At 43.4% G+C, this 24,240-nt stretch overlaps 3 protein-coding genes across 6 annotated transcripts in view; 2 read left to right on the forward strand and 1 right to left on the reverse strand.

Moving 5' to 3' along the window:
* Positions 1 to 11,046, forward strand: part of itih2 (inter-alpha-trypsin inhibitor heavy chain 2) — a 27,447-nt gene extending 16,401 nt beyond the window's left edge. For both annotated transcript variants that reach the window (XM_081603769.1, XM_008401628.3), the window contains one exon: positions 10,771 to 11,046. In XM_081603769.1, the coding sequence (XP_081459895.1) occupies positions 10,771 to 10,918 (148 nt within the window). In that variant the 3' untranslated portion in view covers positions 10,919 to 11,046. The remainder of the gene's footprint in view (positions 1 to 10,770) is intronic.
* kin (Kin17 DNA and RNA binding protein) lies at positions 10,970 to 14,271 on the reverse strand. 2 transcript variants are annotated; one of them, XM_008401629.3, is made up of 12 exons: positions 14,046 to 14,267; positions 13,850 to 13,944; positions 13,733 to 13,776; positions 13,510 to 13,632; positions 13,253 to 13,437; positions 13,119 to 13,167; positions 12,991 to 13,036; positions 12,770 to 12,911; positions 12,570 to 12,701; positions 11,793 to 11,892; positions 11,621 to 11,721; positions 10,970 to 11,188 (listed from the first exon to the last, which is right to left on the reverse strand). In XM_008401629.3, exons 1-12 carry the CDS (start codon positions 14,157 to 14,159, stop codon positions 11,129 to 11,131), a joined length of 1,191 nt encoding a protein of 396 aa, XP_008399851.1. In that variant the 5' UTR covers positions 14,160 to 14,267; the 3' UTR covers positions 10,970 to 11,128. The 2 variants fall into 2 exon arrangements, with proteins under 2 accessions (XP_008399851.1, XP_081459896.1); XM_081603770.1 differs by lacking the exons at positions 10,970 to 11,188; positions 11,621 to 11,721; positions 11,793 to 11,892 and adding an exon at positions 11,920 to 12,465 and having other exon boundaries at positions 14,046 to 14,271.
* A 331-nt stretch (positions 14,272 to 14,602) lies between these two features.
* atp5f1c (ATP synthase F1 subunit gamma) lies at positions 14,603 to 19,056 on the forward strand. 2 transcript variants are annotated; one of them, XM_008401626.3, is made up of 9 exons: positions 14,604 to 14,753; positions 15,054 to 15,088; positions 15,754 to 15,885; positions 15,963 to 16,170; positions 16,249 to 16,392; positions 17,097 to 17,161; positions 17,552 to 17,707; positions 18,510 to 18,606; positions 18,906 to 19,056. In XM_008401626.3, the coding sequence occupies exons 1-9, from the start codon at positions 14,674 to 14,676 to the stop codon at positions 18,907 to 18,909; spliced, it is 921 nt and encodes a 306-aa protein (XP_008399848.3). In that variant the 5' UTR covers positions 14,604 to 14,673; the 3' UTR covers positions 18,910 to 19,056. The 2 variants fall into 2 exon arrangements, with proteins under 2 accessions (XP_008399849.3, XP_008399848.3); XM_008401627.3 differs by lacking the exon at positions 18,906 to 19,056 and having other exon boundaries at positions 14,603 to 14,753; positions 18,510 to 18,610.
* The last annotated feature ends 5,184 nt before the right edge of the window (positions 19,057 to 24,240 follow it).

Genomic DNA, 24,240 nt, shown 5'->3' on the forward strand with positions numbered 1-24,240 from the left:
GTGTGGTCATCAGCACCTGGAAGGGTTCTTTTATGACCTTTATGTAGACCCAGTTTCCTGGCTGGATGGGGGTGGTTTTATTTATTTCCTGTAGAGGAGAACAGTCAGACGGCAGTAAATTTGCATTTAACACCTCTTTCTGTTTCAGGATCCTGATCATATAATCTACCAATGTTTGTTCTTCATCAGCTTTCTGTAAGTCTGGAGCAAACAGAGGCAATATGTAAGCTCTCCCATAAATTATTTCAAAAGCAGGCTTTGCTGGAACTACTTCAACTCTTTTAGAAAAAGCATCAATCATCACCAAACAATATTTATGTGGTCCACTTTGTGTGAGTTCAATAAAGTCCATATGCATTGTTTGAAATGGATGAGGGTTTTGGGAAACTTCCTCTTCTTGGTCTAATGTTTCCTTGAGGATTGTTTCTGACACAAACTGGACATGCAGTACAAAAATTTTTTAAGTAAGAATTTAATCCATATGTGGTAAAATGCTGTTGTAGCATAGAGACCATCCCCCCTGTTGACACATGACAATGTCCATGTGTCAAAATTGCTGCCGCTCTAAATAGAGATTTTGGAAGGACCGGCTTCTATTTACTGAAAAAATGTTATCATCATTCAGTGTCGCCCCTTTAGTTATCCACATTTGTTTTTCTGCGTTTGGAGCATTATCCTGCATGTCTTTTAACACAGCTTTGTCTATTACTTGAGGATCTTCTATCTGTATTGAGAAATTGTCTCCCCCATGCTTCCCAGTTGCAGCTTCCTTTGCTACTTTATCAGCTAATCTATTGCCACTTGAAACCTCATCCTGTCCCGTGGTGTGCACTGCACACTTACAAACTGCTAGTTCAGCTGGTAAATGTATGGCCTGCAAAAGATTCTTAAGCAAGGATGCATGGGTGACTGGTTTCCCTGTAGATGTTATCAAATTCATCAAAGCATAACTCTTCCTAAATAAAAATGACCATCCTGAAATTAAACCAAAACCTCAAATCCTCTAATTTTCCATTTCTTTTTGAATTTATTGACTATCAATCAAATCTGGATTAAAATGTTCTAGACTGAAGTCTAGAAAATGTGGCTTTTAATCACAATCATCAGTTTTTAGTAGCCGTTTACAAGGTTGCTTAAAGTCTCAGGTTTTCTCTTAACCTCGCATTTCAGACAAGTTAACAATGGTTTTTTATATTTTAAATTAAATGGTCAATAATTTTATCCGTTACTCAATTTAGCAGTAAAATTTCTCTCTTCTCAAAACAATTGTCATTCATCCCAATATAAAACACACAAACACAATCCCAATCAATTTATAGATTCTTTATATAATTAAACTCTAAGTTAAGCGTTTCAGTTAAATGCAAAGAAATACTCCATAGTATTTCAACACTGCAATATCAATTAAGTTCAACACTTAGATATGTTTAATTTAGTTCCAAACTTGTATATTTATTTCAAAGAAAATAAAACATTTGCAAATCATTATTAGTTTGAATCTAATAATTTTAGTTGGTGTAATTTAGCCGTATCACACTCAGTTTTTTTTTTTTCTTAACTTTTAACCATTACAGTTTTTCCTTCACAGTTTCCCAATCTATGGCTCGTGGGCCCTAAGAGGATCACTGGTCCTTCTGTTAAGGACTGAGTTAATGGGTACAAAATGGACGATTTTGTTTAACATTGTACCTAAAAACCTTCAATATGTCCTTTTCTAGCTAGATAATTCCTTCCTGCTAGTAAGTAAGCAAGCAAGTCCTCATTACAGTAGCAGTGTGTGTATCACAGCAGTGTGTGTGTATAACTTATCTGCATTTCTCCTTTCTGTCTTGCTTCTCGCTTCCCCCTCCTGCTGCTAGCGTCACTGCAGCTGGTCCTCCCTCTGTCTCTTCTCCAGCTCCCTGTCAGTCCAACTGGCTCTGGTGTTGGATTATTTATAAGTTGTCCAGACCGTCCCTTTGTCCACCAATGAAACAAGCGGCAAACAGTTCAGTTTGCTTTCTTTTTCCAAACGTCTAGCAGGACTCCATACAGTAGTTTTGCTGCATGGCAGTTCCCAGATGTCAAGGAATTAGGACCAGTGGACACTTTATTGCCTTCAGTGTCCAGTTGGTAGAAATCGTCCTGTCCTTTTTCGCTTCTTTATCAACTAGCTGGTGATAAAGGAGGGAGTCATCTGATTGGCAGGACAGATCTGAGCTGAGGTCAGAGGTCAGACGCAGCGCAGCGAGGCTCAGACAGAGGAAAAGGAAAGAAGCAAATAAGAGTCAATTATAACTTTCTTTACTTTTCATCGTATAGCTTTTAGCCACTTATTATCCAACTTTTAAGAAGTCATAAACCATTTCCTTATTCAAACACATATAAACATGAAACATGTTAAAAGCTGTAGTCTCTTTCATCATGTTCACCATTAACTTGTAAAATGTAGAATGTAAGTTTAGGTTAACTTCATCTAAGACACGTCTCACCAGAGAACAATGGATTTCTCTAAATTTGTTGATCTCAGTGCTGCAGACTGTGAAGTCAGCGGGCAGCCCTCCTCTCAAGGCCTAAGAGAGTTTACGAGGCTGGTTAATGTCCAGGTCGGTACCTTACTCTGACCGCTGACCCCTCCAGATAGACAGCTAAGAATCATTTCACCAATTTGGTGTTATAATATTACACAATACATTAAACATTGTTCTCTGAGGACAATTTATTATTTAGTTTTATTTTTCCTGCTTCTCCTCCTTCAGGAAAGAAAAATTATTTTGCATACACTGATTTCTTGCAGGAATTCAATTTCTTTTATGGTTTTACTTAACGTCTTAAACTGCATGCACATGTCTCTAGCATTTCATCAATTTGGACTGGGGGTTTGTGTTTTTGGGGTGTGGTAGAGTCTGATTATGCTGAGGATTTCTCCTATTTGTGGTCTCCTCACTCCACCACCCCTCTTGTCGCCCCGTGCAACATTCTTTGAAGCGCAGTTTCTTGCCCAGTGACCAATATTGCCACAAATCCAGCAGCCTTTTGAATACCGTGGTTTTTGTGGGGTGTTATTTTGGGGTCGTCGCCTATCGTGACCTCCTCTGCCTCTGTCTCTTCCACGGCCTTTTGTCCGGTCGTTGGAAAAGGCAGAGGTATATAAACCTCCAAATTTCTCCAGGTGAAAAACATCTGATCCTTTCACAGCTTTCCTGACCTCTTCTAAGGTACAGGGTCTAAAGATATATAAGTTTTGTGTCCCTTCCTCTAGGGAGGGATACAGTCGTGTTGTTGGAACAGCAGCGGCTGATACTGGAGCAGACGGAGCTGCTGAAGCAGCCAGGGGAGAGGTGGCTGCAGGAGCTTGCTCTCCTTGCACCGCTACAGCATGCCGTGTGCTTGGAATTACTTTATTTTCTTCCTATTTTTCTTTCTACACTACTCTCCAAAATTCCCACAATTATTTGCCATTGATCAATTTTTAGCTTTCCATCTATTTTGTATTTCTTTCTCCATTTTTCATGTGTACAGTGCTACCAGGAAACCTGGACAGCATGTACTTTTCATCTCCATCGGCGCCCTTACCGAGTGATGAATTACAAGAATGTTTATTTCCCATATTTAAAACACTTGCAATTTCAGCTTAAAAATATTATTTATTTGAATTTATTTAAATTTGGTCCAGGTTCGTTGACTCCTAGGGAGTCCTATGAACTGGAGCTCTTTTCAGTGGGCCAGCAATTAAAATACCTTGTTGTGGTATTCCCCGCTTCGACTCTTTCGAGTGGGAGAATCTTGCCTATTGCATCCACAAGAGGTTTGCTGCTTAAATCCACTGTTTTATATGAGGTAAAATACAGAGCGGTATTTAAACCTCCAATCACTCTCACACACACAAAGCAGCAGTAGCAAACCAGCAATATAAGCACAGTAATGACTCTATGATTTAGCGCAACATTATCTGTTTTTGCCTTGTCAGATAACTCAGCACCAGTGATATTTTACCCATCAAAAAATCAAAACCACACAGCAATGACAAGCTTCCTATCCGCCTGAGGACTTGCCCTTATGGGGTCTCCTCGAACAGAGTTTTAGCAGAGCGACATCATACAAGGATTCTCAAACCACAGAGTTTTAGCAGAGCGACATCATACAAGGGAACTCAAACCACTAAAATAGCCATTTTAAAATTCACCTACGTTTCTGTAGTTTTCGGGTTGTCCAGTCGGATCTCGTCATTCCGCCGTTGGCAGACAAAGTCGGACCTACGTCGCTGGCCCAGCGAAGAATTCTACTTCCTGGGTCTTTCTTTCCAGGTCCAATTGACTCTGGCCATGCATGGATTCAGCGCGTCTTCCTCTGCCTGACAGCGGTCGGTATGAGAGATCCCGGGTTTCGGCACCAAAATGATAGGTATTTTCCTAGAACCTACATAAAAGAACCACAGACAACGTATATGAATTTATGACTAAACTTCTGCAAGCAAAAGGAGAAGACTCTGTCAACTGCTTCTCAGAGCTGTTCACAGAGCGTTCTGCTTCTCTTTGGATACAGCTTGTCTTTTATTCTCAAACTTCAAAGAGGGAGGATAGGCAAGATAGACAGCAGAGGAAAAACAGCAAAGGTCGTAAAACATTTTACCTAAACAAAGCAAAGGTCGTAAAACAATTTAACATCTGGCCCCTGATCTGAGCCCGGTTCAAATCTCGGTCAAACTGTTTCACATGAAGATAACAGGCAGCTGTGACTTCCAGGTCAGTTCACACATACAGTTTAAACAAGAGAACACTTTAACCTGAATATGAACTAAAGTAACAACAAAATGATAATACCAAAAAATCTCTATCAGTGTGTGTTGTGTTACTGTGTGTGTTGCTGTGTTACTGTGTGTGTGTTGCTGTGTGTGTTGCTGTGTTACTGTGTGTGTTGCTGTGTTACACTGTGTGTTGCTGTGTTACTGTGTGTGTCTGTGTGTGTTGCTGTGTTACTGTGTGTGTTGCTGTGTTACACTGTGTGTGTTGCTGTGTTACTGTGTGTGTTGCTGTGTTACTGTGTGTGTTGCTGTGTTACTGTGTGTGTTGCTGTGTTACTGTGTGTGTTGCTGTGTTACACTGTGTGTGTGTTGCTGTGTTACTGTGTGTGTTGCTGTGTTACTGTGTGTGTTGCTGTGTTACTGTGTGTGTTGCTGTGTTACACTGTGTGTGTTGCTGTGTTACTGTGTGTGTTGCTGTGTTACACTGTGTGTGTTGCTGTGTTACTGTGTGTGTTGTGTTACTGTGTGTTGCTGTGTTACTGTGTGTGTTGCTGTGTTACTGTGTGTGTTGTGTTACTGTGTTACTGTGTGTTGTGTTACACTGTGTGTGTTGCTGTGTTACTGTGTGTGTTGTGTTACTGTGTGTGTTGCTGTGTTACACTGTGTGTGTTGTTGTGTTACACTGTGTGTGTGTGTTGTGTTACTGTGTGTGTTGTGTTACACTGTGTGTGTTGCTGTGTTACTGTGTGTGTTGCTGTGTTACTGTGTGTGTTGTGTTACTGTGTTACTGTGTTGTGTTACACTGTGTGTGTTGCTGTGTTACTGTGTGTGTTGTGTTACTGTGTGTGTTGTGTTACACTGTGTGTGTTGCTGTGTTACTGTGTGTGTTGTGTTACTGTGTGTGTTGCTGTGTTACTGTGTGTTGTGTTACACTGTGTGTGTTGCTGTGTTACTGTGTGTGTTGTGTTACTGTGTGTGTTGCTGTGTTACTGTGTGTGTTGTGTTACACTGTGTGTGTTGCTGTGTTACTGTGTGTGTTGTGTTACACTGTGTGTGTTGCTGTGTTACTGTGTGTTGTGTTACACTGTGTGTGTTGCTGTGTTACTGTGTGTGTTGCTGTGTTACTGTGTGTTGTGTTACTGTGTGTGTTGCTGTGTTACTGTGTGTGTGTTGCTGTGTGTGTTGCTGTGTTACTGTGTGTGTTGCTGTGTTACACTGTGTGTTGCTGTGTTACTGTGTGTGTTGCTGTGTTACTGTGTGTGTTGCTGTGTTACACTGTGTGTGTTGCTGTTACTCTGTGTGTTGCTGTGTTACTCTGTGTGTTGCTGTGTTACACTGTGTGTGTTGCTGTGTTACTCTGTGTGTTGCTGTGTTACACTGTGTGTGTGTTGTGTTACTGTGTGTGTTGTGTTACACTGTGTGTGTTGCTGTGTTACTGTGTGTGTTGCTGTGTTACTGTGTGTGTTGTGTTACTGTGTTACTGTGTGTTGTGTTACACTGTGTGTGTTGCTGTGTTACTGTGTGTGTTGTGTTACTGTGTGTGTTGTGTTACACTGTGTGTGTTGCTGTGTTACTGTGTGTGTTGTGTTACTGTGTGTGTTGCTGTGTTACTGTGTGTTGTGTTACACTGTGTGTGTTGCTGTGTTACTGTGTGTGTTGTGTTACTGTGTGTGTTGCTGTGTTACTGTGTGTGTTGTGTTACACTGTGTGTGTTGCTGTGTTACTGTGTGTTGTGTTACACTGTGTGTGTTGCTGTGTTACTGTGTGTGTTGTGTTACTGTGTGTGTTGCTGTGTTACTGTGTGTGTGTTGCTGTGTGTGTTGCTGTGTTACTGTGTGTGTTGCTGTGTTACACTGTGTGTTGCTGTGTTACTGTGTGTGTTGCTGTGTTACTGTGTGTGTTGCTGTGTTACACTGTGTGTGTTGCTGTTACTCTGTGTGTTGCTGTGTTACTCTGTGTGTTGCTGTGTTACACTGTGTGTGTTGCTGTGTTACTCTGTGTGTTGCTGTGTTACACTGTGTGTGTTGCTGTGTTACTCTGTGTGTTGCTGTTACACTGTGTGTGTTGCTGTGTTACTCTGTGTGTGTTGCTGTGTTTCACTGTGTGTGTTGCTGTTACACTGTGTGTGTTGCTGTGTTACACTGTGTGTTGCTGTGTTACACTGTGTGTGTTGCTGTTACACTGTGTGTGTTGCTGTGTTACACTGTGTGTTGCTGTGTTACTCTGTGTGTTGCTGTTACACTGTGTGTGTTGCTGTGTTACTCTGTGTGTGTTGCTGTTTTATTGTGTGTGTTTCTGTTACTCTGTGTGTGTTGCTGTTTTACTCTGTGTGTTGCTGTTACACTGTGTGTGTTGCTGTGTTACTCTGTGTGTGTTGCTGTGTTACTGTGTGTGTTGCTGTGTTACTGTGTGTGTTGTGTTACTGTGTTACTGTGTGTTGTGTTACACTGTGTGTGTTGCTGTGTTACTGTGTGTGTTGTGTTACTGTGTGTGTTGTGTTACACTGTGTGTGTTGCTGTGTTACTGTGTGTGTTGTGTTACTGTGTGTGTTGCTGTGTTACTGTGTGTTGTGTTACACTGTGTGTGTTGCTGTGTTACTGTGTGTGTTGCTGTGTTACTGTGTGTGTTGTGTTACACTGTGTGTGTTGCTGTGTTACTGTGTGTGTTGTGTTACACTGTGTGTGTTGCTGTGTTACTGTGTGTTGTGTTACACTGTGTGTGTTGCTGTGTTACTGTGTGTGTTGTGTTACTGTGTGTGTTGCTGTGTTACTGTGTGTGTGTTGCTGTGTGTGTTGCTGTGTTACTGTGTGTGTGTTGCTGTGTGTGTTGCTGTGTTACTGTGTGTGTTGCTGTGTTACACTGTGTGTTGCTGTGTTACTGTGTGTGTTGCTGTGTTACTGTGTGTGTTGCTGTGTTACACTGTGTGTGTTGCTGTTACTCTGTGTGTTGCTGTGTTACTCTGTGTGTTGCTGTGTTACACTGTGTGTGTTGCTGTGTTACTCTGTGTGTTGCTGTGTTACACTGTGTGTGTTGCTGTGTTACTCTGTGTGTTGCTGTTACACTGTGTGTGTTGCTGTTACTCTGTGTGTGTTGCTGTGTTACACTGTGTGTGTTGCTGTGTTACACTGTGTGTGTTGCTGTGTTACTCTGTGTGTTGCTGTTACACTGTGTGTGTTGCTGTGTTACTCTGTGTGTGTTGCTGTGTTTCACTGTGTGTGTTGCTGTTACACTGTGTGTGTTGCTGTGTTACTCTGTGTGTGTTGCTGTGTTTCACTGTGTGTGTTGCTGTTACACTGTGTGTGTTGCTGTGTTACACTGTGTGTTGCTGTGTTACACTGTGTGTGTTGCTGTTACACTGTGTGTGTTGCTGTGTTACTCTGTGTGTGTTGCTGTTACTCTGTGTGTTGCTGTTACACTGTGTGTGTTGCTGTGTTACTCTGTGTGTGTTGCTGTGTTACTGTGTGTGTTGCTGTGTTTCACTGTGTGTGTTGCTGTTACACTGTGTGTGTTGCTGTTACACTGTGTGTGTTGCTGTTACTCTGTGTGTGTTGCTGTGTTACACTGTGTGTGTTGCTGTGTTACACTGTGTGTGTTGCTGTGTTACTCTGTGTGTTGCTGTTACACTGTGTGTGTTGCTGTGTTACTCTGTGTGTGTTGCTGTGTTTCACTGTGTGTGTTGCTGTTACACTGTGTGTGTTGCTGTGTTACACTGTGTGTTGCTGTGTTACTCTGTGTGTTGCTGTTACACTGTGTGTGTTGCTGTGTTACTCTGTGTGTGTTGCTGTGTTACTGTGTGTGTTGCTGTGTTTCACTGTGTGTGTTGCTGTTACACTGTGTGTGTTGCTGTGTTACACTGTGTGTGTTGTGTTACTGTGTGTGTTGCTGATACACTGTGTGTGTTGCTGTGTTACTGTGTGTGTTGCTGTGTTTCACTGTGTGTGTTGCTGTGTTACTCTGTGTGTTGCTGTTACACTGTGTGTGTTGCTGTGTTACTCTGTGTGTGTTGCTGTGTTACTGTGTGTTGCTGTGTTACACTGTGTGTGTTGCTGTTACACTGTGTGTGTTGCTGTGTTACTGTGTGTGTTGCTGTGTTTCACTGTGTGTGTTGCTGTTACACTGTGTGTGTTGCTGTGTTACACTGTGTGTTGCTGTGTTACACTGTGTGTGTTGCTGTGTTACACTGTGTGTGTTGCTGTGTTTCACTGTGTGTGTTGCTGTGTTTCACTGTGTGTGTTGCTGTTACACTGTGTGTGTTGCTGTGTTACACTGTGTGTTGCTGTGTTACACTGTGTGTTGCTGTGTTACACTGTGTGTTGCTGTGTTACACTGTGTGTTGCTGTGTTACACTGTGTGTTGCTGTGTTACACTGTGTGTTGCTGTGTTACACTGTGTGTGTTGCTGTGTTACTCTGTGTGTTGCTGTGTTACACTGTGTGTGTTGCTGTGTTACTGTGTGTGTTGCTGTGTTACACTGTGTGTGTTGCTGTGTTACTGTGTGTTGCTGTGTTACTGTGTGTGTTGCTGTTACACTGTGTGTGTTGCTGTTACACTGTGTGTGTTGCTGTGTTACTGTGTGTTGCTGTGTTACTGTGTGTGTTGCTGTGTTACTGTGTGTGTTGCTGTGTTACACTGTGTGTGTTGCTGTGTTACTGTGTGTTGCTGTGTTACTGTGTGTGTTGCTGTGTTTCACTGTGTGTGTTGCTGTTACACTGTGTGTGTTGCTGTGTTACACTGTGTGTGTTGCTGTGTTTCACTGTGTGTGTTGCTGTTACACTGTGTGTGTTGCTGTGTTACTCTGTGTGTTGCTGTGTTACACTGTGTGTGTTGCTGTGTTACTGTGTGTGTTGCTGTTACACTGTGTGTGTTGCTGTTACACTGTGTGTGTTGCTGTGTTACACTGTGTGTGTTGCTGTGTTACTGTGTGTTGCTGTGTGTGTTGCTGTTACACTGTGTGTGTTGCTGTTACACTGTGTGTGTTGCTGTGTTACTGTGTGTGTTGCTGTTACACTGTGTGTGTTGCTGTGTTACTGTGTGTGTTGCTGTGTTACTGTGTGTGTTGCTGTGTTTCACTGTGTGTGTTGCTGTTACACTGTGTGTGTTGCTGTGTTACTCTGTGTGTTGCTGTGTTACACTGTGTGTTGCTGTGTTACTCTGTGTGTGTTGCTGTGTTACACTGTGTGTGTTGCTGTGTTACTCTGTGTGTGTTGCTGTGTTACACTGTGTGTGTTGCTGTGTTACACTGTGTGTGTTGCTGTGTTACACTGTGTGTTGCTGTGTTACTGTGTGTGTTGCTGTTACACTGTGTGTGTTGCTGTTACACTGTGTGTGTTGCTGTGTTACTGTGTGTGTTGCTGTGTTACTCTGTGTGTGTTGCTGTGTTACTGTGTGTGTTGCTGTTACACTGTGTGTGTTGCTGTGTTACTGTGTGTGTTGCTGTGTTTCACTGTGTGTGTTGCTGTTACACTGTGTGTGTTGCTGTGTTACACTGTGTGTTGCTGTGTTACACTGTGTGTTGCTGTGTTACTCTGTGTGTGTTGCTGTGTTACACTGTGTGTGTTGCTGTGTTACTCTGTGTGTGTTGCTGTGTTACACTGTGTGTGTTGCTGTGTTACTCTGTGTGTGTTGCTGTGTTACACTGTGTGTGTTGCTGTGTTACACTGTGTGTGTTGCTGTGTTACTGTGTGTGTTGCTGTTACACTGTGTGTGTTGCTGTTACACTGTGTGTGTTGCTGTGTTACTGTGTGTTGCTGTGTTACTCTGTGTGTGTTGCTGTGTTACTGTGTGTGTTGCTGTTACACTGTGTGTGTTGCTGTGTTACTGTGTGTGTTGCTGTGTTACTGTGTGTGTTGCTGTGTTTCACTGTGTGTGTTGCTGTTACACTGTGTGTGTTGCTGTGTTTCACTGTGTGTGTTGCTGTTACACTGTGTGTGTTGCTGTGTTACACTGTGTGTGTTGCTGTGTTACTCTGTGTGTTGCTGTGTTACTGTGTGTGTTGTTGTGTTACTCTGTGTGTTGCTGTGTTACTGTGTGTGTTGCTGTGTGTTTCAGAGGCTGGCAGAAGGACTTCAGACGTGACAGGAAGCGCGGCTCCAACGTCTACTGCTGGTTCGTCCACAACAGCGGCAAAGGCTTCATCGACGGTCGCTATGGCGACTACATAATGCCGGATCTGAACAGCTTCCTTCAGACGGTCTAATCAGTTTCTCCACCACTCTCATTTCTAATCATTTTCCACAAAACACACAGAGAAACTTACCGACTTTATTAGAACAAAATGCACATTTTCAACCATTAATGTTAAAAAATAAAAATAATTCCACCAAACATTTGTTCCTGATTGTTTCTGTACAGATCTGGGAATAAACTCTGACACGGTAGAGTCCCGCAGCATGACGAGCGTTCCGGTTCAGGCCAGTTTGGAAAAGTCTTCATAGGCGATGTCCACCATGTCCCCTCTCTGTGGCCCCTGGGGACACAGCACAAACGTTTAACCTTTAAAAAATCATAATATTTATCATAATAATCCACGATTTCAGATGATTAAAGAAAACAGAACTTCGAGATCAGATGGTGTAACAACAGATGAGGAGACAATTTAGGTCATAATCTCTGGAGATTGAAATATTTTCTATTTTTTAATCTGCTGCTGCTAAAGTCACTCTACAGGCTGTTGCTAGGCAACCAAAAAATTAGTTGCTAGGTAACCAGGGAGTGAGTTAGTTGATCCCACCAACCTTTCTTAGTTCTGGATCAGAGTTCAGTGAAATTATTGGATATTCTATCAGACGTATTATCTTCAGATATTGATCATGTGCCTGTAGCGATATATAATATTGATCTATTGTTTATGAAACTCGTGACCATGATCCATCTCTGGGTGAGGAAGAGGAGAACCTACAGAGTCCAGGGTTAGCGTGGCGCTGAACTTCTTCTCGTCGATCCCCTCCAGCAGCGCCTCGGTGTCCCGGTACGGCCCGTTCAGGATCAGAACCCGTTTCCCTGCAGGAGGCCAGACGTCAGAACCTGGAATCATTAGAGCAGAACCTGCTGGGCTGGAGGCGGCGGCTGACCTGGAGCGGGGATGACCGTCTCCAGGTGGTTCTGGTCCAGCTTCAGTTTGTCCCCGGAGTCGATCAGCTTCACCACGGCGCCGTATTTCTCCTTCACCTCCTGCAGACGGACGAGAGCCGCAGGAATCAAACCACAACAGCTCTGAAAGAAAGTCTACATTTATTTCAGACAAGATCAGATTTTAATTTAGTTTTTCTCGTTTTCTGAAAATGAAGTTTCAAATGAAAATGTCTAAAAAGTTTCTTTTATTTCAGTGTCCGTTTACAGCAGAGAATTTGAGTGTTTTTAATTATGAGGATATAGTTATGTTAGCAGAATTAAGACAACTTTTACCAGAGGAAAGTCTTAAAAGTACTTAAAAATGTGATTGCTGCAACTGTCTGGTTCTTTCTTTGAAACGACAAACGACTGAATTCATTTCAAAGTTCTGCTACTGAGAATAAAGATGCTGAAGTGTTGAAAGTGTTATTTCCTTCTCTGTAAAACCAAATATAACTTCACAGATGATAAACATTCCTCATTTTAATGTTCTTTGTGTAAGAGTTATAGTGAAATTACTACTTTTAGACTTTATTCTCATAATGGAAAAAATTTGTAGTATGGTCCTAATATTCGCCGTAAACTAAATAAACAGCTTGTCAACCAAGATGGCTGCCGTGACATCACTGTGATCTGTGGGAACCAGAGGAGAGAAAAGGTGGGGAAAAAAATCCAGATTCTGTAAAAACCAAAGACTTCAATTAATCGATAAAACTGATCCATCGCCCAGCTGTTACCATGACGACGGCCTTCTTCTTGTGGTACTTCTCTCCCAGCTTCTTGGTGACGATCTTGATGACGATGTTGGGCTGCAGCCAGTAATCCGTCCTGACCGCCGAGGACTGTTTCTTCTTCTTCTTCTCCTCTATCTGCAGAGAACATGATCAGAACCTTCATCATCATCATCATCAGTGGAAACCAAACAAACCACCAGAACCTCCATGATCTCCTCCAGAGCCGATTTCTTCTTCTTCTCCCCTCTGGAATCAGAACCAGACGGCGCTTCTTTCCGTTTGACCGAGGCTGAGGTTGCTGGAGCTTTCAGAGCGCCCAGAACCGAACTGGCACCCAGAACCGAGCTGGAAGAGGTCAAAGGGCGGGTTAGAGGACAGGAAGCTGGGCAAAGGCAGCCATGACGGCTCAGTGGGGCATCAGTACCTGGACCTGGACGAGCTTGCCACCGGAGCGCTCAGGTTGAAAGCAACTGGAAGAGAAAAGCAGGAATTCATCAGGTTCTGTCTGAGGCCCGGTTCAGGCCCGGATCGCCTTGCAGAACAAACACCAACCTTTCTCTTCTTCACTCTCACGTTTGAGTTCTGTGTAAACGGGCTGGGCCTGCAGGGGAAACAGAGGAGGGAAGGATGAACTCCGCAGCTTTGGTTCTGTTCATCCAATCGGGTTGGTGCCGGTCAGAACTCACCTCGACTTCCTTCCCATCCATCCCTCTTCGGACCTGCTCCTGGATGAACTTGGCGCTCCTCTCCTCGTCGTCCAGTTCCTGCTTCTTCTTCCTGGCCTGCTCCTCCTGGCGCCGGATGGTTTCCGGGTCGCGGTCCACGTACTGGATGTACCAACCCTTAGGAGTCTCGTCTACTTTACACAAACCTGCCGACGACCCAAACAGGTTAGTGGGACATGGAGCCGGACGGACCCGGAACCAAAGCAGGAACCGGTTACCTTTCCTGCCGAGCCACTTGGTGAAGTCGGTGAGGGTTTCCCACTGGGTGGAGTTCATGTGGACGTGTTCTCTGTGGCTGATGTACTCGTTGTAGACAATGTTGTTGTGGACTCTCTTGGTTCCTGTAAACCAGAGGACCGGCAGAACGGACCAATCAGAACAGTAAGAACGGACCAATCACAAACACTTTGGTATCTCTGAGAACATCTGTGAGTTTCTCACCGAAGCGTCTTCTGAGCAGCTCCAGGAAGTCACTTTTGAACTCACTGGAGAGAAACGACACCGTTAAACAGACCTGCAGCAGCAGATGCTGCGGCGTTGCCATGGTGACGGACTCACTCTGAGAAGTAGTCCATGAACTTGGTGGGGTTCTCCGAGGCCAGCAGCAGCTGCCTCTGGTGGGACTCGGACATGCAGTGACACTTGAAGCCATTCTGTCTCACAAACAGAACAGTTTATGTTTAAAGTCACAGCAGCAGCAGCTAGCAGTGAACGCATCACACACCAACTCCTATGGAGCTAATTAAACTCTCACCTCGTCTCGACACTGTTTCTGACACATCTGGCAGTACCATCTCAGCTTCTGGAGACCTTTGGACTTGATTCGGTTGCTAATCGCCTTGGGGGACAGAAAATCAGCTTTTCCCATGGCGACCACCTTTCAAACGACCCAAAAACTGACGTTACACTGCTGAAAACAGGACAACAACGCTACAACACAGGAAGCTAGCCGCCATTACCTCTCGAAGAACTGGAAAACTCGCGAGACTACTGGTGCCGCATTCATAAGCTCAGGAATTTATCAGCATGTGTAAATGGTAAGAATGTTAAATTAGATTCACAGAAACCCAAACCAGTTGGCACTACACTTAAAGTATTTTGAATCGAATGAAAAAGTCACTTTGTTGACCTTGTGTGGCGTAATATGGATAATGGTCATAAAAAATAATAAAATTAAAATAAATAATAACCGTTATTTTCTTCCACTTCCTTATGCCAGATTTCTTAATGATAATCATTTTATGATGGAAACTGAGTAAATATTTAACTTAATTTAAAAAAGAGTGTTTCACTCACAAGCGCCACAGTGTTAAAGTTAATTTTACCAACATTTTCATCTGCCTCTGAAGGCAGCGTTAGTCCATCTTGATTCGACTTTGCACATGCGCAGTCCTGCCTGTCTGACCTTCATAGCGGTAAGGATGTTCGCCAGGACCAGCGCGTTGGTGTTCTCCCCACAATGGTGAGCCTGTTTAAGTCCACCAATGGCTTTATTTTTTCCTGCTCTATGTGTGGCGTTGAAGCGGACATGAGGCTGAAGTCAATCCGGGTTGGAAGGAGCGTGAAACGGGGAGTTATTGAGCGGAAGGACGCGCTAACCTGTAGGCCGCAGCTAATGAATGGAACCGAGGCTAATGCTAAAGCTGTCGTCCTGAACGTTCAAACTTAAACAGCCACTTTTACGTCGTGTTAACATCATCATGAGCTCATTATCATGTTATACTTGCTAAACAATAACTGTTGACGGTGTTTGTTTCCACAGTGGGCAGGTCAGGAACATGGCTACCCTGAAGGACAGTAAGTAATCCCCAAATTTGATTTGCAAATGGGATTCTTTTTATTTTTACATTGAAGTTATTAAACTTTATATCATGACTATTGTGGATTGATTTTCATTTTGACAGATGATTAAAAAGGAACAATTTGTGTTCTTTGAGTTATGTATATTTCATATTAAATTCTGTTTTCCTGAAGTTTGACTTGGAAGTGGTTGAATCCTTCTAGCCTGTAATTAAAATAAATAAATAAAATAAATACTTTCCTACAAAAGCTGCATTTTGAAGGCACTTTGCATTTTTGCTGATCAAATTGCTGCTTTTCTAGATTCCTTTCCTCTGCGTCCTGCTAGCTACATCCATCAGTTTGTTAATAAAGTTATTTTCCTCTCTGTGCTAACACAGCTAGCCACCTCAGGCTAGCTGTTTATCATCTTTGGATTGGAGGCTGTTGAATATTCAGGTTTTATATTAAAATTCATAAATGTCAAGACTTGATGTTCGTTTCTGCTGCAGTTGGACTGATGTTTAGTTTCTGGAGCCGACAAATTCATAAACAGAACTTACTTTAATGTACATATTTTATGTTGATTAAAAATAATATCGATTTTAAACTGCAGATCTAGTTATTAATTATCACATCAAACTTGTTGTCATGGTGACGGATCTGACTGACTGTTTTTTTAGTCACCATTCGGTTGAAGTCCATCAAGAACATCCAGAAAATCACCAAGTCCATGAAGATGGTGGCCGCCGCCAAGTACGCTCGTGCTGAGCGGCAGCTGAAGCCGGCCCGGGTCTACGGCACCGGCGCTCTCGGTACGCCATCTTAACCCGGTTCCGGTCCAAACGCACTCTGCCTCAGACTCAGAGCGTTTCTTCCTCTGCTCCTGCAGCACTGTACGAGAAGGCCGACATCAAGGCCCCCGAGGACAAGGCCTCCAAGCACCTGATCGTAGGCGTGACCTCTGACCGCGGCCTCTGCGGCGCCATCCACTCCGGCGTGGCCAAGACCATCAAGAACGAGATCGCCAACCTGACCGGCGCCGGCAAGGAGGTGATGGTGATCAATGTGGGAGACAAGTTGAGGGGCCTGCTGTACAGGTGAGAGATGCTGCAGAACCGGGCCTGGAGGTTCTGATGGGCCTCTGCCTGACCTCTGCCCGACCTTCTCTTCGTCAGAACTCATGGGAAGCACATCCTGCTGAACTGTAAAGAAGTCGGCCGTAAGCCGCCCAACTTCGGCGACGCCTCTGAGATCGCGGCCGAGCTGCTGGACTCTGGGTACGAGTTCGACCAGGGATCCATCATCTTCAACAGATTCAGGTACCGACCCGGCCCAGAACGCCTGCTGCTAGCCGCTAGCCTGCCGCTAGCCGCTAGCCTGCCGCTAGCCTGCTGCTAGCCGCAAATTAAACCTTTAAATCAGATGGTGCATTAAATTGAGATCCATAACTCCTGTTCTTGTGATTAATATTTGTGAAAGGTATTTTTCTTTAGACACATTTCGTAGTCCGTTTTATTTTTGGTTTCTGTTGTTTGGTTTTGATTGTTGTGTTTTTATTCTGGATATTTAAAATGTCTTCCAGTTTTTCATATTCTATAAAAAATTACAGTTTATTGTCTTCGAGAGGACAAACTTTCATTATTATGTCTTTTCTGGATATATTACAGGAAGTGATGTCAAAACAACAATATTATCGTTTATCATAATTACAGCTACAGTTTATTGTCTGTTGGTGATTAATTCTGATTAATGGATGAAAATTCTCCACATTTTACAGAATTTTTATGTGATGTTAGAAATACACTAAGATGATTATTTAAATATTAATGAGAAACATTTTATGGCCTCCTTCAGTAAATCAAACCTGCTGAAGCTAAACAACCACTTGATGAGTTTTTTTGTACTTTTTTCTCTTAATTCTGATGTGAATATTTGTCTGTTTGCTCCAGTTATCAGTTATTGTTTGCTGATTATTTCAATAACTGATCAACGTTTCCAACCAGAACCTGTTCTGCTCCTGCAGGTCCGTTATCTCCTACAAGACGGATAAGAAACCCGTGTTCTCCATCGACACGGTGGCTTCCTCAGGTACCGGCCCGCGTTCTGCCTACTGGTCCTGGTGCTGAAGGGGTTCTGATAGGGTTCTGTTTGGGTTCTGGGTTCTGATTGGGTTCTGTTTCTGTTTGTTTGGATTCTGCTGGGTTCTGATTGGTTGTGTTTTTGTTCTGTTGGGTCCTGTTTGGGTTCTGATTGGGTTCTGGTGGGTTCTGATTCTGTTTGATTGGGTTCTGATGGGTTCTGCTGGGTTCTGATTCTGTTTGATTGGGTTCTGATTGGGTTCTGTTGGGTTCTGATTGGGTTCTGATGGGTTCTATTTCTGTTTGTTTGGGTTCTGTTGGGTTCTGATTCTGTTTGATTGGGTTCTGCTGGGTTCTGATTCTGTTTGATTGGGTTCTGGTGCCTCTGGCCTCCTGACAGAGAACCTGGGGATCTATGACGACATCGACGCCGACGTCCTGAAGAACTACCAGGAGTTTGCTCTGGTGAACGTTCTCTATCTGGCGCTGAAGGAATCGTCCACCAGCGAGCAAAGCGCCAGGATGACGGCCATGGACAGCGCCAGCAAGAACGCCTGTAAGGACACACCTCTGAAATGATTGAACTAGGACGTGAGGAAGCTGAGCACACTGCTGAACCACACTGATATGGGCTTTGAGTAGAAAGGTTGGATATACTACAAAATAAAAGCATAAATATGTCATAGATGAGGCAAGTAAAAAAATCTCACAGGATTATTACGACCTTTCAAAATAAAACCTAGACTAGATGATTTCCAAAGTAGATTCCACATTTTAAAGGAAATGACGTCATCGCCTCCCTCCCTGTAGCAGGAAGGTTGAGGGTTTGAATCCCAGTGGGTTTCTCTCCAGCTGCTACTGGTTCTGACCCGACGTCTAACATTTCCAACCCAAAGAGTCGTTTCCACCAACATCCCATCTGAAAACGTGTTTATCTCTTTGAATACAGGAAAGATTAATTATTAGGTTTAAATATTTCACTTTTTCCTCATAATGAACTGATATTTTCACACATTTTCCAGCCTGAGAGCAAGAAAAATAACGCCAATAACGATGATTAGTACTTTTAGAATCATTCTGTTGTGGAAACTAAATGTAATTATTCCATAAAAACCTGGAAAATATCCAGAGGAAATTTTTATGTCCAGAGAGCCAAACCAGGCCCGACCCACAGCCTGCACACCCTGGGTACAACATGGAGAGGATGTTGGCCCTTCAAAATAAAAGTCTGGCTTCTGTGTGGGTCAGGTGATGCTGCAACTTCAGCAATGTCTGTCCTCCATCTTCTCTGATGGAGGGAATGTTGTCCGGTCCGGTCCGGTCTCCACTCTGACTCCATGTTTTGTGTTTGGGTCCAGCTGAGATGATCGATAAGTTGACCTTGACCTTCAATCGGACCCGGCAGGCCGTCATCACCAAGGAGCTGATCGAGATCATCTCTGGAGCTGCAGCCCTGTAAGTCTGCTCTTCATCACTTCCTGCTACTCTTCATCACTTCCTGCTACTCTTCATCACTTCCTGCTCTCTTCATCACTTCCTCTCCATCACTTCCTCCTCCTCTCCATCACTTCCTCCTCTTCATCACTTCCTCCTGCGTGTCTAACTGTTCTCTGCTCCTCCTCCTGCTGAACTCAGGGACTAACAGGAGGTAACATGGCGTAGCGCTGTGATGCTAGGCTAGCGTTAGCTGCAGCAGTAGGAAGTAGGTTCTGCTCAGAATCTGGTTGGTTCTGACGGCTCTGTTCTGTCTGCAGATAAACTGGACCGGACCGTGATTTCTGGACCGGACCGGACCGTGGATTCTGTTCCATCGCTGCAGACTTGATGTTTGTTTGAGTCAAATGAAGATTTCTGCTTCTGTTTGTAAAATATGTGGAGAAAATAAAGCTCTAATCAGAACCTGGATCCGTTTCCTGACATTAATCACATAAAATAAAAAATGACAATCTGCTGTCAGCGTTTGGTCACATTAACCAGAAACGCTTCATCCCAAAGACTCTACACATCATAACTGATCACGTTTCTCCAGAGACTCTGGTAGTGATGCTGCGGGCCAGACGGATCTCCAGTAGCAGTCAGGCATGCAGCAAATTCAATCAAGCCTCTGACTGGAGACTGTTGTAACACGCTAACAGATGCACTTCCAGGCAGCAGAGCTGATTTTCTACAGTGACTCCATCAGCTGTTAGCAGCTCTGCTAATCCACCTCCTTTGCTTTTGCTGCCCCTCTTCAAAGCTGCACAGTTGGAGACGGAGTCGCTCAGATGTTATTCAAGATGTTGATCAGATCCTGACACTTGGAAAAATGTCTTGTCATGGTTACAGAAGTAAAAAATATATAATCCAGAACCACGAATGTCCAACATGCTGGTGCCGTCATGGTCTGGAAAACCTGGAAAACCTGGAAAACTGCAGCGTCTGCAGGATTCTGCCATGGATCCAAACATTCCGACTCATTCTATAGAAATAATTTAATTCAGGAATAAACTGATTTAAAGTTGGTCGTTTTTACTCTGAATTGGACCAGAACCACAGACACGTTCTAGTATGTTATGTCTATGAACTGGACCTGTAGTTCTGGACCGGGTCTTCCTGGTTCCTCTGAGGTTCTGCAGCTCGTTCAACTCACAGCTGCTGGAATCAATCAGATGATCAGGAGGATCCTCAGACCAGGTGAGTTAAACTAAACTTAACTAAACTTCTCACTCAAACTGCTAGAAAACTGAAAACATCAAATATTCAGAAATCATCAAATTTAAATCCTTGTTCGATTTACTGCTCTTCATTTCAGCTCCTAAATGTTTAGATTCTGTTTTAAAACGAAGAAATAATATTTCACCACCTTTAAGTCTTTTATGAAGTCTTTAACAGAAAAACTAAACGTTTAAAGTTTGAGATGTTTCCTTTGTTTTGGCTGAATTTGGGTAAAAACCCCAGATTGTTGAAATCATTTCAAGCTGCTTTGTGATTTTACTGAGGTTTTATGACGCGTTTAAACATTGATTTAAAACTTTTTACAAAGTGATTTAAAGGCAGGCGGGTCCCTGTTGCTGTTTTCATAGATTCCACCAGGTGGCAGTGTCTGACAACAAACAGGAAGTTAAGCGCCGTTTACAGAAGTTATGAAATAAAACTTCAAATCGGATCAAATGGACCTAAAATGATGCTAACGCTGAAGTTTAGCTCAGATCAGGTTTCCCGTGTTGATGCAGGCAGAAATGAAATGTTTCAGTGCAGAAAGCAGACGGTGGGTGTTTATTATTGTTACTGTGTGTGTGTGTGTGTGTGTGTGTGTGTGTGTGTGTGTGTGTGTGTGTGTGTGTGTGTGTGTGTGTGTCCTGCAGACCTTGTTTGTCTTTTGTGTTTGAGCTTGTTATTGTTTACTCCTGAGGGGAGTCGGGAGCGATTGCATCTGAACACTGAAATTACAGCGATGCCAGACGGTGATAAATGCAGCCGGAGCGGCAGCAGTCCTGCTGCAGCAGCATGTGGGGGAGGGGGGACGGAGCAGCTTGGAGATCTGGGAACCTCCTTGGGTTCAGAAAGAGGAGCAGCTTGTCGTCACAGCGGGGAGAAGATGTTCTGGTGTAAATATGTTTCTAATGGTTCATAAAATTCACACCAGATGTTACAAAAACAAAAATAGTTCAGAAACTTCGAGCCTGAAGTTCAGCCACAGGAAGAAAAGTCATTTCCTGAAGGTTTGTGTGACCTCCATGTTCAGTCCTCCATGTTCAGTCAGATCCTCCACCAGACGGTTTGGTCCGTGTGGCTGGTGGAGGAGGAGAAGCTTTCTGAAGGATTCCTGCTGTGTCCGTTTCTTGACCTTCTGAAAATGGACACGCTCAGCGTTTTCCAAACTGTTTGTCTTCAGCAGAAAGAATATTTGAACATCTGGGAAAGTGAGAACCTCCATCTTTCTTCCAGGTCTGATCAAAACTAAGAGGCTGAATGAAAAAAATAAAGATGTTGAACTGGAAGGTTGAACATTTGGTCTAGTTCAAGCATGTAGGTCAACTGAGAGGTCAGATGTTTGCATTCGGCCCTCTAACCTGCCTCTGTTTCCAGATGTTGGAAGGTCCGGACTCATCAGGCTGGAGGCCATTTTCCAGCAGCTACAGGTAAATCTGTCTTATTCCTAAACCAGTTTGAAACATCTTCCGTTCAAACAATCACTTCTGCCCCCGATGCTACAAAATAAAACTCAAATTCAGCCACTAAAAGTGATTTTCTGACATGAAATGTTTTATTCTGAAAGCTAACAAAATTAAAATAAATGTATTTATGTTATCACTGTAGAACAAAATGGTTTCTCTTTCACAAAGGAAAACAATGTTTTGGTATGAAAATGAGGAAAAACAGTTTGAAGCTAGTTACTTGTTAAAAGCTGTTATAGATATTAAAAACAGATTTTACATAAGAACTTATGTAAATATTTTATTTCATTCATGATCAAAAACATTTTGGTTTTGGTTTAGCAAAAGTCACATGTGGCTCTGAAGCTTTCAGATCTTTTCTAATGACTTTTTAATTAAAGCCTCTGTCTCTTTAAGAAGCTGCTGTTCTTTCTGAGGCTCCGCCTCCAGGAAGTCATCCCAACATGGCTCCTCTATTAACCCTTTAGTGTTTTTACCAGCGATCCTCTGAGCAGCAGCTCCTAATGAGCTCAGCAGCTGATTGCTAATTGCTGCAGGCTAGTCTGAAGGAGCTGAGTGGGGGAGGAGCTGCGGCTGGAAGGCGGGGCTAGGTCCACCCAGACGTTTAGCAGCTGAATGGTTGCCATGGAGATTAAAGGATTTGTCCTCCTCCTCCTCCTCCTCCTCCTCCTCCTCCTCCTCCTCCTCCTCCTCCTCCTCCTCCTCCTCCTCCTCCTCCTCCTCCTCCTCCTCCTCTCCACAAAGCTCTTTCTGCTCTCTGGACTTTTCTAACTATTTATGTTGGACAAGGTCAGGATCGTTTAGAGCCGATGAGATAACTGGACTGAAGGAGGGAGAAACGATCGATTCCCGTCGCCACGCAGATTTATCCCCCCTCCCTCTGCCCCCCTCTGCCCCCCCCGCCCCCCCTCTCTCAGCTCCAGACTCATTCGTCTCTTTAACATCAGCAGCGTTTAAATACCCCAGCAGAACTTAAACTGCCCACAGTTTCTATCAGTTTATCACACGTTTTCACGCTGATTTACTATTATGAGTTTGTTGCAATTTTCTGCCAAAATGGTGAAAATCTTTGGCTTTAATTGATGCTAACTCCCACCTGCAGGGGGCAGTATTTCTTACCAAAGAATAAAATCATAATTACCATCAAACATAAACACAAATATCGCAAAATTAAATGTCTATATTTATAAATTTGATTTTTATTGCAAAAAAGAGTCATAAAATCAATCCTACATCCTGGAGGGACTGATCTCCATGACAACAGCACTTCTTCTGGGAGGGAATCTCTGCAGCTCCTCCAGAGTCTCCACGGGTCCAGGTCTCAGTCTGCAAGCGAAAAGGAGAATTAATATTTTAGCAGACCAAAAATATTTTCAAAGGAAATCCTCAATAAATTATTACAAAATATTTAAAATATGACATCATTACATCTGTGACTAAAAGTTTGGTCTCATCATTGCTTCTGCTGGTGCAAACATGCAGACATCCTCCTCATCTGAAGTGTGTGTGTGTGTGTGTGTGTGTGTGTGTTTTCTGCCACTCATGTCTTGGGTTACGCTGCTCCTGGCTGTATGATCGATGGCTGAGCCGGACGCCATGTCAGGGCCAGTTTCCGCCAGCTGTGTGTGTGTGTGTGTGTGTGTGTGCGTGTGTGTGTGTGCCCCCCGTTGAGCCCGCTGGCCCCGCCCCTTCCTGTCCAGAACACACACACCTAACCAAAACCCAATGTGTCCAGACGGGCCTCTGCTCTCCGGGTTTCTGAGCCGCTCAAAGAACCGCAGAACCTCAGTTAGCGGTTCTGACAGTTAGCATGTTAGCGCTCCGGATCGTCAAGATGTTTCATCCATTTCACATGGAAAGTTCAGATTCCCAAGATCCAAGTCAGAAAAACTCAAACGTTTGACTTAAAGCTGTGGTTCCTCACAGGCCTGGCCAACCAATCCAACATGGCCGCCTTTAACTTCCAGATGCTAACTGGTGACTGAGCTTTTTTTCTGAAATGAGGGGAAATCCTCATCTGGTTGTGCTAATGCTAACGATAATCTGGGAACGTTAATCTTGTTCATCTGGTAGAAAGTTTCCAGACCATCGCCGCCTCCTAGAGGTCGCCAGGAGGAACAGCAGATCTGAACTTTGACCTCTGATTGAACCCGAGTGAAAACAAACCAGTTTGTTCATGTTGGAAACATTTTAGTTTACAGTCTCTTTTTCTTCCTGAAGTTAAATCAAACCAAACTTTTGTGGTTTCAGGTCAGAATCACTAATAATCAGAGAAAAACATGTTATTAAATAGATAAAAGTGAATAAATGAGAAGTAAATAAGTATGGCAGATAAAATATCTGAACTTTAAATCTTCTTTATAAACCTTTCAGTGTCAGGTTATTCCGCTACAATCAATTAAAAATTCATTTTAAGAAAAACATTTCATTTTAGTGTTTCATTCCTTCATAATGTTTTCCAGTCGTTTTATTAACAGCATCAGTGAAATATTTACATTTTAACATTTTTTAAATCAACATTCTTCTCATATTTGAAATCTTCCTGTGTCTTTTCTCTCTCCTCTAATCTCTGGGCTTTTCTTCCACATCTTGGTGAAAATATTCCCAGATTGGTGCAGATAGCAGCAGAAAGCCTTCCTCCTCCTCCTCCTCCTCCCTGGCTGCGCGGCGCGGCGCTGCCAGCAGACTCTGTTCCTCAGTGTAGTGCAGATTATGGTTTGGGAATGACAAGCACGCCGTCTGATACCATATCCGCTCTGAATTACAGATCAGCCCTTTCTAAACGATACTTTAAATACTCGCTGCAGGCGCAGAGTTTTCTCAGGCTCTTATTTCATTGTTATTACACTAGTAGCATATTTTGTTAGAAAATCAGTGTTGGCGCTTATTTAAATGAGGGAAAGTGTGTTATTTGGAAAATCCCTGTGTGTAC

This window comes from Poecilia reticulata, chromosome 23, assembly GCF_904066995.2.
Source record: "Poecilia reticulata chromosome 23, P_reticulata-male-v2, whole genome shotgun sequence".
Classification (NCBI taxonomy): Eukaryota; Metazoa; Chordata; class Actinopteri; order Cyprinodontiformes; family Poeciliidae; genus Poecilia; species Poecilia reticulata.

What these genes read in the sequence shown, in the direction of transcription:
- kin (XM_008401629.3), bottom strand. Translation starts at nt 14,159, where the DNA reads ATGGGAAAAGCTGATTTTCTGTCCCCCAAGGCGATTAGCAACCGAATC. An exon ending in GCAAGCTCGTCCAGGTCCAG is followed by an intron (nt 12,912 to 12,990) that starts GTACTGATGCCC and finishes GACCTCTTCCAG; the next exon opens with CTCGGTTCTGGGTGCCAGTT. An exon ending in AGAAGAAGGCCGTCGTCATG is followed by an intron (nt 11,893 to 12,569) that starts GTAACAGCTGGG and finishes GTCCGTCTGCAG; the next exon opens with GAGGTGAAGGAGAAATACGG.
- atp5f1c (XM_008401627.3), top strand. Translation starts at nt 14,674, where the DNA reads ATGCGCAGTCCTGCCTGTCTGACCTTCATAGCGGTAAGGATGTTCGCC. An exon ending in CATGGCTACCCTGAAGGACA is followed by an intron (nt 15,089 to 15,753) that starts GTAAGTAATCCC and finishes CTGTTTTTTTAG; the next exon opens with TCACCATTCGGTTGAAGTCC. An exon ending in CAGCGCCAGCAAGAACGCCT is followed by an intron (nt 17,708 to 18,509) that starts GTAAGGACACAC and finishes GTTTGGGTCCAG; the next exon opens with CTGAGATGATCGATAAGTTG.